This window comes from Cinclus cinclus, unplaced genomic scaffold (genome assembly GCF_963662255.1).
Source record: "Cinclus cinclus unplaced genomic scaffold, bCinCin1.1 SCAFFOLD_32, whole genome shotgun sequence".
NCBI lineage: Eukaryota > Metazoa > Chordata > Aves > Passeriformes > Cinclidae > Cinclus > Cinclus cinclus.
The window spans coordinates 2,258,513-2,269,833 of record NW_026912098.1 but is presented as its reverse complement, the minus strand read 5'-3'; the positions used below and the strand labels follow the sequence as shown (position 1 = coordinate 2,269,833).

General features: G+C 53.2%; 1 protein-coding gene across 1 annotated transcript; it reads left to right on the top strand.

Moving 5' to 3' along the window:
• Positions 1–461: 461 nt before the first annotated feature.
• Positions 462–8,987, top strand: LOC134057304 (olfactory receptor 14J1-like; the record flags this gene model as incomplete). The annotated part of the gene is made up of 2 exons (XM_062514296.1): positions 462–923; positions 8,916–8,987. Coding segments are annotated over 2 exons (534 nt in total), but the record flags the coding sequence as incomplete, so codon positions are not given.
• Positions 8,988–11,321: the final 2,334 nt, after the last annotated feature.

Below are 11,321 nucleotides of genomic sequence, written 5' to 3'. Positions count from 1 at the left end.
GGGCTGGGATATTTCAAGTCATCTCCAAACCAAACTATTCCATGATTACTGTTCTTACAGATCCTCATGCCAAGACACAGCAAATGTCCAACAGCAGCTCCATCAGGCACTTCCTCCTGCTGGCATTGGCAGACACGCGGCAGCTGCAGCTCCTGCACTTCTGCCTCTTCCTGGGCATCTCCCTGGCTGCCCTCCTGGCCAACGGCCTCATCATCAGCGCCGTAGCCTGCGGCCACCACCTGCACACCCCCATGTTCTTCTTCCTGCTCAACCTGGCCCTCACTGACCTGGGCTCCATCTGCACCACTGTCCCCAAAGCCATGCACAATTCCCTCTGGCACACCAACATCTCCTACTCTGGATGCGCAGCTCAGCTCTTTTTCTTTTTGTTCTTCATCTCAGCTGAATACTCAATCCTGACCATCAGGTGCTACGACCGCTACGTGTCCATCTGCAAACCCCTGCACTACAGGACCCTCCTGGGCAGCAGAGCTTGTGCCCACATGGCAGCAGCTGCCTGGGCCAGTGCCTTTCTCCATGCTCTGCTGCACACAGCCAATACATTTTCCCTGCCCCTGTGCCAGGGCAATGCCCTGGGCCAGTTCTTCTGTGAAATCCCAGAGATCCTCAAACTCTCCTGCTCACACTCCTACCTCAGGGAACTTGGGCTCATTGCTGTTGGTGTCTGTTTGGTATTTGGCTATTTTGTGTTCATTGTTTTCTCCTATGTGCAGATCTTCAGGGCTGTGCTGAGGATCCCCTCTGAGCAGGGACGGCACAAAGCCTTTTCCACCTGCCTCCCTCACCTGGCTGTGGTCTCTCTGTTTATCACCACTGCCACATTTACCTACCTGAAGCCCCCCTCCATCTCTTCCCCATCCCTGGATCTGGCCCTGTCAGTTCTGTACTCAGTGGTGCCTCCAGCCCTGAACCCCCTCATCTACAGCCTGAGGAACCAGGAGCTCAAGGCTGCAGTGTGCAAACTGATGACTCGATTTCAGAAACATTAAACTGCTGGCCACCTTCAGCAAATCACTTGTAATAAAAGTAATTTTTATACTTCTTGTTGGTTTGGTTTGCATTTTTTTTCCCTTTGTTTTTGTTTTTTAATATTGTCCACAAATAACGGTCACTGTTGGTGCCATCTGTAATTTTGTTTCTCTCTACCTTCACTGGGGCCACACACTCTTTCATTGAGGACCTGTGCTCTCAGTGGCTTAAAATGAAATAAGGGATCTCTCAGCAAAGTTTCCTCCATAGATGCCCAATTTGTTCCCTTCCCTGGAGCTGCAGCAGCAATGTCTGTGTGCAGAGCTGGGGCAGATCAGTGCTGGCACAGCAGCTGTGCCCAGCAGCAGCAGCAGCAGCACTTGGTGTTGCCAGTGCTGCTCCCGTGCCACTGCCCCGCTGCCCTCCTGCCCCTGGTGTTGCTGCAGGGCCTGAGTGCTCTCGGGGCCGGGCACAGCCCTGGGGGTGGCAGTGCCAGGGCTGCAGCAGGGACAGGCCATGGGCACTGCTGGGGCAGCGCTGACACCTCAGGGCAGGGCCTGGGGGCTGGAGGCTCCTTGCCCAGGCTCTCTCCAGAACACCTGGCCAGGCCAACGCTGAGCACAGAAAAGCCCCGGGAGCAGCCCCAGGCTGGCCGTGGGCAGGCTGGGCCCAAACAGCATGGCTGGTGCTCTGCAAGGTCCCTGCAAGGGGAGAGCCTGGCAAGGAGCAGCAGAGCAGGGGCTGATCCATCCCCAGTGCGCTGGACACCCCAGGGCAGCGTCCCAGAGCGTCCTCGTGCACCTGCCAACAACATCCCCCCTCTGCAGCCCTGGCCTCTCCCCCAGCTCACACAGGTGCCCCATCCTTGCAGGCACACACACGGCAGCACTGCCTCAGGAGCCCCTGTTTGCATTGCACAGAGCAGGCGTCAGCACCGCCATGGTGCTGCTGTGGGCAGAGGGACCTGAGGGAGCACAAATGCCATCAGCCCCTGGGGCCAGCAAGGGCTGCGGGACCAGAGGGAAACCACTCAGGTTTGTCGTGTCCTCTGAAATCAGACAGAAAGTTTGTTCCCATGAGCTGTGACTTTCCAGTCCAATTGCAGACATTGCTGCTCAGAGCCAGGGCTGCCAGGCAGCCACCCCCAAACTGCCCTGAGCATTTCCTTTGCTTCACATTTCCTTTCTTTAGTCTTTCCTTATCCAGATTTCTTCCTCTTGCCCTCCCTGTGCCCTCCCATGCAATCAGTCCATCCCTGTTTGCCCTTTCCTCTCTGGCCCACTCCCCATTTCAGTTCCTGAGCTAGCTCAATAGGAACATCCCTTAAGGAGCAGAATCAACCTCCAAGTGCTTCAGGAATTGTCTGCAGGGTCCTGCAGTGCCTGGTGCTGCTCTTTGCAGAGGCACCCCAGGCCAGGGGGGCACATCTGGGCTGGTGTGTCTGGCTGTGGGGCTCCCTGTTGTGGGCAATGAGGAGGGGCTGGAAAGGCTCTGCAGGACTGAAAGGATGGGCTTTGGGGGCTGTGAGGAGAAGCTGAGGGACCTGAGCTGCTGCACCTTCTGAGGAGGAGGCCCAGGGCACATCCTGCAAGTGCTGCAGGGGTGGTTTCAGACAATCACAGATTGAGGAAGGCTGGAAAACACCTTGGAGATCATCAAGTCCAACCTGTTCCCTGACACCGCCTTGTCTCCTCTGAGCCTCCTGTTGTCCAGGATAAAGGATAGCAGCTCCTTCAGCTGCTCCTCCCAGGACTTGTGTTCCAGAGCCCTCACCAGCCTTGTTGCCCCCCTCTGTTACTGCTCCAGCCCCTCCATGTCCTTCCTATAGTGGGGGGCTCAGAACTGGACACAGCACTCCAGGTGCTGCCCAACCAGTGCTGAGTACAGGTGAAGAATCACTGTCCTACTCCTGCTGGCTAGGAGCAGGGCAGTGCCAACATTCCCCCTTCTGGGACACCACAGCTGTGGCAGACCCAACATTCCATCCCTGGAAATGCTCCATGAGAAGCTTCCAGTCAACGCAACTGACTGGCCACTGAGCACCCCCAGCCTGGCCTGATGTGGATTCCTCTGCACGCAGCTCAGGCAAGATCCCCTTGGAGAACTTCACTTTTCCACAGACAAGTGCCCCCAGGTCCCTTTCTGCCTGGCCCCTCTCCAGCCACTCTGTCCCCAGCCTGGAGCACTGCAGGGGTTCTTGTGGTCAAGGTGCAGGACCCAGCTCTTGGTCTTGTTAAACCTCACCCTGTTGGATTTGGGCCCTGGATCCAGCCTGTCCAGGTCCCTCTGCAGAGCTCTCCTACCCTCCAGCACATCCACACTCATACCCAGCTTGGTGCCATCTGCACTGTGCTCCCTTCTCCACATCATCAATAAAGATGTTAAACAGGACTGGGCCCACACTGATCCCTGCAGGACACCACTGCACACACGCTGCATGTGGCACCATTCCCCACCACTCTCTGGGCCCCGATGTCCATCCAGTTCTTAGCCCAGGGAGGGGTGAACCGCTCCAAGCCACAGGCTTCAGCTTTTCCAGGGAATGCTGTGGGATGGGGTGTCCAAGGCTAAAGTTCAAGTAGACAACATCCACAGCCCTCCCTGTATCCACCAGGCCCTGTCAGAAAACTCCTGGTGGGCAGGAGCTGGGCAGGAGGCAGCCGTGTGCCCTGGCAGCGAGGCAGGGCAGGAGCACCCAGGGCTGTGGGACCAGGACATCAAGGACGTGGATTATCCAGGGCACTGGGGCCTGGTTTGGGTTGCCCAGGGCAGGAAAGATGTCTGGCAGCTGGAGCAGGGTGAGGGAAGGGCCTCCAAGGTGGGGCTGGAGCCCTTTGGCTGTGAGCAGAGGCTGAGGGAGCTGGGCTTGTCCAGCCCGGAGCAGGGAAGGCTGAGGGGCTCCTCATCCCAGCCTGGCAGTGCCAGCCAGGAGCTGATGGAGAACACAGAGCCAGGATCTTCACCGGGGGGCCTGGGGGAGGCAAAAGACAATGGGTGGAAAGGGGGACAGAGGGGAGATCAGACAGGACATGTGGAAAAGTCTTGTTCCCATGGGCTCAGACAGGTTCTCAGATAATGCCCTATCACTCTTCTTTTGGATAATCAAATTCTGATCACATCTGGCCTTAAACCACTTGGTCTGACCCAGTCTCTGACAGCTTGGGCTGCAGACTTGCTGAGGTCCCTTCCATCCTCAGCACCTTGATGATCCTGGAACAATGCTGCGCTCGATTTTGGAATGGGCCAGAGCAGATTTTTATGGGACAGGAGCCCTCTGGGGGTGTAGGGAACCTGACACTTGCAAGGTGCATGAACACATCTCACTAGCTGGGGCATTTGAGTACTTGAAGAAATATCCATGTCTTCCCACCAGGAGAGAACAGAAATTTCCTGGATATGTACTGATGACAGGAGAAGAAATCCTGCCCTTCCCCTCTACCTGTGTCACTTCTGTGCTGTCTATTATTTCATGTCCCTCTCCATTTGGGTGTTACCCGCTCTCCTGTTTAAATGGCCATGTCTAAGGATATCTATTCACGAGACCAGATGGTTCTATGGCCCTCCCATTGCTCCCAGATTTCCTTCTCCACTTGTTCTCTGATAATTTCACATCAGTCTTAGTTGTGTTTTCATTTGTAATAGAATCACCCTTTCTAATGTCTTTTTCTAAAATTGTTTCTGAATGGAAATCCCTTGTGCATGGCAGACATATCTGATACTGGTTTGACATTGCACAGAGCTGAGGGAAGAATTCTGATGATTATTAAATTATAACATTGATACACTTCTTATGTTGGCATATGAAGATAAACCTTCCTGTCCCTCTGAGTCTCAGCAGTTCCTGACCCCCAAAGGACACAAACCTGATGAGCTCTGGTGCCCACTGCACTGGTGGCTCTTGCACCTCCCTCCATAGGCACAGCAGAGCTCCCTTGTCCCACAAAGTCCCTGGCAATGCAGGGATGAAGGAAACAGGACAGGCTGTGGGGATCAGGGGCAGGGCACGGCCAGGGATTTGGGGTGGTTGTGAGCCCAGGGCAGGAGCCGGCCCTTGGCCTTGCTGAAGCTCATCCAATTGTCCTGGGCCCATGGCTCCAGCCTGGCCAGATCCCTGTGCAGAGCTTGCTGCCCTGCAGCACAGCCACACTCCCAGCCAGCTTGGGCTCCCCTGGACACTGACTCAGGGTGCCCTCCATGGCCTGGTCCACATCAGCAAGGAACACATTGAACTGCCCTGGCCCCAGTCCTGAGCCCTGGGGACACCCCTGCATGTGGCTCCATTGCCCAGCACTCCTTGGGCTGCACTTGTGTTTGCCATGGAGCTGGGCCTGCCTTGGCTTCTGTTTGCTGACCCCAAATGAACATCCCTCTGTGTCTGGGGCAGCTCCTTCTCCAAGGAAAGCAGCTGGGACTTGGTGCCAAGGAGCTGAAAGCTGCAGGCACAGCCTGGACTGGAGGAAGCTCAGATTTGCACTGGGCTGCTCTGAGTGCCAGGGCTTGGATGAGGGAAATGGTGGGGTGGGGGTAGGGACAGAGTGTGATTGATTGTCAGCCATGAAGGGACTGGATGTTCATATCTGCTCAGAATGCATGAGGAGGTGCTGGGGGATCAATATGAACTGGAAATTGCTGATATCAGTATATAAATATGAAAATAATAAATATGAAAAAATATCTTCTCTCTTTTTGTTTTGAAATGAAATATATTTTGATTTGAGTGAAAGCTTAGACAAGTTCTGGCTCATGCTCCAGTTTTTGGTAGTAGCTCTGTTTCAGGATACCTGAACATCAACTTTTTGCTTAACAAGTTCTTGAGAATGCAAATTTAGGTCTATTATAAAATGAATTATTTACTGAATGGACTCAAGATTAACAGACAAGAGACTTTAAATGGACTACTTACTGCACAGATACAAACGAAAGAAGTACAGGTAGATACAAACCCAGTGCACAATAAAGTTACCTATATTACAGCTAGTGAAGAAATAGCAGAGATCAGGAGTCAATGTAACTTACCACTGAACTGATGAGGGAGTGCACATGGAGCCCTTTCACTCAGCTTCCAGAAAAGGAACCACAAAGATTCATCCAGACTTGGGAGTGAAGCCCTACCTGTTTCCAGGGACTATGCAGAAGAGTTTTGTATGGTGAAAGTTTTGTGTATATTTTATAGTTTGTACAGTGAAGTGTGTGTCACTCAGAAATTCAAGGCTTATCTCCCTCCCTTCAGTCTGCTCTCAAGGCAGGATGTTCATGGTCAGCTGGGAATTCCACCTCCCTGGCACCAGAGATAACTCAGCACAGGACAGATGTCCAGCCTGGGTTATCTCAGCAATTGCTGAGAGGGGGAAGATGCCCTGAGTGATGGCCCAGCTGATGGACAGAACAGATGAGCTCTGCTGTGCCACAGGGGAAGTCCTGCTGCAGGAACCTCCTGGAACCAGGGGGTCGTTGTGACATTGTGATGGCTCCTGGAGCCAAGGAGAGAGACCATGGTGACACCAATGAACCTCCTGGAACCAAGGAGAGAGACCATGGTGACACCAATGAACCTCCTGGAACCAAGGAGAGAGACCATGGTGACACCAATGAACCTCCTGGAACCAAGGAGATAGACCATGGTGACACCAATAAACCTCATGGAACAAAAGAGAGACCATGGTGACACCGATGAACCTCATGGAACCAAGGGACCTTTGTGACACTGCAAGGCCTCAGGGAACCAAGGAATTCAAAGGTCTCAAACATTCTTTCCAGGGTTCTGCCTTAGGGAAGGGGAACCTCCTTGGTGGCACCTTGGTCTGGCACACACCTGAGGAGTGACCCTGTTTTTAATGGTGAAAGTTAGGAATTCTAGATTCTTCTAAAAAATAAAAGGAAAATCCTGTCTCTGTCTCAGTGCAGCCAGTTCTGCAAGCAAAGCTCGTCCCAGATGAGGGAGGACAGACAGGATGGAGTTGGGGAATGTGGAGCAAGGTTGTCCACACTGGGTCTGACCTCAAGTCACAGCTCCTCAGAGCAGGTCAGACCTCCTGAGGAGAGACCCAGGATCAATATCAGTCACAGAGTGCTGCAGTCAACTCTGCTCTAAACAGAGCAGTATTAAAAACCATTCATTCAAAATAGGAATGGATATTTCTTAGAAGCTCTTTGAAATATTTCTCCCTAAGTGGATTTGAAAACCTTCTTGATGAACTGCAACAGACCAGAGGGAAATCAAGGCAGAGCCGTGGTTTGTCAGGAGTTCTTTGATCCCAGTGAGCCCCGTGGTGCTTTTGGTGCTGAGCCCTTGAACCTCAGGGCCTGAGAGGAGATTGCAGTTATCCTTCCAAGAGTGAGAGTCAGAAGAAAAACCCAAAGTGTCTCAAAGCACTAATGGGTGCCATTGAGGTCCATCCCCAACACAGGATCCTCTTGGACTCCTTGGAGGAGAGAACTGGAGGCCATGATTGCACAAAAACCTCCCAGACTTAAAGAACAAAGGACAAAGGAAAGTACCTCAAAAATTGAAGTACCTTAAAGATCCCATGAGCCCCACTGAGTGTTGTTACTGAGGAGCCCTCTCAAGAGACTAATTAAAGCAGAGAATGGGAGGCCATGATTGCACAAAGTTCTCAGAGACTCCAAGACAAGAGCAAAACCCAAAGTCCATGGAAAAACCTGCAGTCCCTGGGAGCATGAAGGAGCCCCCAGGGCCATTCCTGACCAAGGCTCCCCAGGGACTGGTCCCAGCAGATCCCTGAGGCCACTGGCATGTGGGGGGATGCTGAGGGCAGGACAAGGGCTGACAGTGCCCAGCCTTGCTGGGGCTGTGCCAGGAGGCCCCAGTGGCTCAGGACAAGGTGTCTGCTCACAGCCCTTGGTGGGCACAGACCCTGCTGTGCCCCAGGCCACCAAGACTTGGCTTCTCTTTGTCCCCTCCTGTCATCACTGCCTCCAATTTCCTGCTCTGACTGCAACCTGGGCACACTTTCTCAGTTGTGTCCCTCAGTGGGATCGATTAAAAGGAAAAGAAACTTTGGACTTTGATTCTGACTTGGAGTTCTTGAGAGGGTTCCTAACAAACCACAGCTCTGCCTTGATTTCCCACTGGTCTGCTGCAGTAATGAGGAAAGTTTCAACTCTACTTATGGAGAAATATTTCAAGAATAATTTCTAAGAAACGTAACCATATTCCTATTTTAAATGGTGTCTTTTATTACTGTTCTCTAGAGAGCAGAGGTGATTGCAGCATTCAGTGACTGATATCGATCCCTGGTCACTCCTCAGGAGGTCTGGAAAAGAGGGGTTTTCCCTTTTTTCTTGAAGCAATCCAAAACTCCTAGTTTCCCCCACAGCAAACAGACACACTCCTCAGGTGTGTGCCAGCCCAGGGTGCCACCAAAACCACTGCAGAGCTGCCCTGGGCCAGCTGTGAGGGTGGATCATCATCCCAACCTGCACTGGGCACTGCCAGGGGCTGTGGCCATGGACACTGCACTGACCCCACTGCTGGGTTTGGGTGCCATGGAAACCATGAGAAGCTCAAATTTCCTTGGAAGTACTGGGGAGGACTGGGACATACTGGGGAACATTGGGAATGCTGAGGGGGAATCTGGGTGGACTGGGATGGACTGTGGGCGGACACAGAAACACACTGGGACACACTGAGACATACCGGGACTAAGACAGGGCAATACTGGAGCCAAGTTTGAATACTTTGAGTGATACTGGGGTATACTGAGACAAACTGGAGACACTCTGAACAGTGTGGGGATGACACTGGGGAGAACTGGGAGAGAGTAGGAATGAACTCAGGTGTATTGGGAGGGCCTGGAGAGGTGCTGGGGTTGTATTGAACTGTCCTAGGGATGAACTGGGCTGTACTGGGAGGGACTGGAGGGGTTCAATGGGCTGCTCCCGCACCCGCCCATCACTGCCCGCAGCCAATCAGCGCCGGGGATCGGGGACTGGGGGCGGTGCCTGGTGACGGCGCCATCTTTCCTTTTTGCCTCTAACTCCCATCATGCACCGCGGCCCCATAGAGCCCCATTGGAGCTGGGACTACAACGTCCATCATGCCCCGCGCTCCACAGAACTCCGCTATCTGCCCCCTCCCCTCATGTCCCATAAGCGTCCCCCACACTCTCCAGGATCCCGAAGTGCCCCCTCACCATCCTCTCAGAATCCCCCAAAAGCGGCTCCGGATTCCCTGAATGCTCCCAGCCCCACAGATTCCCGTTACAATCACTTCTAGGAATTCATCTGTCACCTCCCGCGGCCCCGCATCACATCATAACACAGGTTCCCGCTTAAAATTCCTGCCGTGCACTGCGCCCTAAAGGGCCCCGTTAGACCTCCCCAAGCTACTGCCAAATGCTCCCGAACCGTACACGTTCCACCCTGAGCACCTCCAGTCACAGCTCGGACTCAAAAGTGTCCCCCAGGAGCCTTCCCGGACCCCAAATGCCCCGTCCCAGACACTTCCGGGACTACAGCTCCCGTCATGCACCGCGCCCCACAGAGAGACATTGCAGCTGCGCCTTCAACTCCCGTGATGCTCCGCGGCTCCATTGAACAGTATTCTACCCGCGCCTACAACTCCCATCATCCCCCGCGCCCCAGAGAGCCCCGTTCGAGCCCCCCAAGTGCCCGCCCGGACCCCGAAGGGCTCCACATTCCCCTCCCTGACCTCCAAGTTTCCCCCCTGGACCCCCAAGAGCTCCCCCGGACGCCGAGGTGTCCGTCAGAATCCCTCAGTGCCCTGCCCAGTGCCCTGCCCAGTGCCCACCCGGCTCCCTGAAGTGTCCTCCAGACCCTCAAGTTCTCTCTAAATTCCCTCCCCAGACCCAAATCATCCCCAACTGTGCCCCAGAAAAGTCTCCATGGATCCCCAAGTGGCCTTTTTTACTCTGAATGTGAAAATGATAAAAAGGATTAGAAGAGGACTGAAAAAAAGACTAATTAGCATAAGGAGGGAGAAAACAAGAGGCAATAATTAATGGAATTGTGGTACTTAGAACCCATGACCAGTAATATCTCTGGTTGCTAAAAATGTATAGATTTTAATATAAATATGAAAATTAGGTAACAAAAATAATATTTTTAGAAATAGAAAAATAACGTCATTTATTAAATTTAATTATTTTAAATTTATTAAATGGTAAACAGATAATATTTCCTTTTATATAGAAAAAATATTTATAATTTTATTATTTATTAAAGTGTAATTATAAGAAAAAATTTATAGGGAATTTTTATGTTTCAGGATGTCAGTCCCAGATGAGCAATGTCAGACATGGTGAGGTTGGGGGTGAGGAGCAGGTTGTCCAAACAGGGTCAGCCCTGAAAGGGATCATTCTTCTCTGTGCCCAGACCTCCTAAGGAGACATTCAGCATCAACATCACCTGGAGAATGATCTATCATTTTCTATCTCCTCTGCAATGAGCTGAAAAATAAAAATAATATGCCCTTGATTAAAACCAAAAGTCATGAGGTGCACTTTGAAATCTCCCTCCTTAACAGAACTCCAAAGTGACTGCAAGCAGCTGCACAAGCCCTGGAGACTTGAAGACAATGGAAGGAAGACAAAGAGCTCCCAAGGCCTTTGTGTATTTTAATGATGCCCAGATTTGGGGATTTGGGGCTGATGGCAGGAGCCTGAGGCACTGAGAGAAGGTTGAAGAAGCTGCTGCAGGAGTCAGCAGCAAAACTGCAAGTGCCTTGGAGCATCAGTGGCCGCCATGAGTGAGGGCAGGGAGTGCCCAAGGCTCCCCAGGGCCTGGGGAGAGCAGATCCTTGAGGGCAGGATTGCAGGAGCCAAAGGCTGTGAGCAGGGAACTGCAATGCTGAGCAAGGCCTGGGCTGGCTGGAGGAAGCAGAAAGGCCAAGGCTGAGCCCAGGCCTGGGACAGCAGGGCCTGTCCCTCACGGGTGGCTCGGGGCTGTTGCTGGGGCAGTGGGATGGCAGGGGCAGCAAGGACAAATGGCATCAGCCTGCAAGCCCTGCCAGCCTCCTCAGGGAGGGCCGAGGCAGAAGCAAAGTGCGGCCCCTGCCAGGAAAGTTCCTTCTGTGGGGCCTGCAGAGGCCCTGCCCGAGCCCAGGGGACAAAGGCCTGGGTGCCTCTGGCCCTGCCAGCCCTGCCCAGCCCTCGGCCATCTCTCCTGCACCCTGTGCCCCCTCTGTGTGCTGCATAACGAGGAGGTTGTGGAGCTGAAGCCTTGGGGCTCCCTGGCAGTGAACAGCACTGGGGTTCCTTCTTCTCCCCAGCTCTGCCTTGAGGCACTGACCCTGTAGCTCCAGAGAAGTCAGGGAGGAAAGATGTCACGGCAAACATGGCAATACAGAGTTC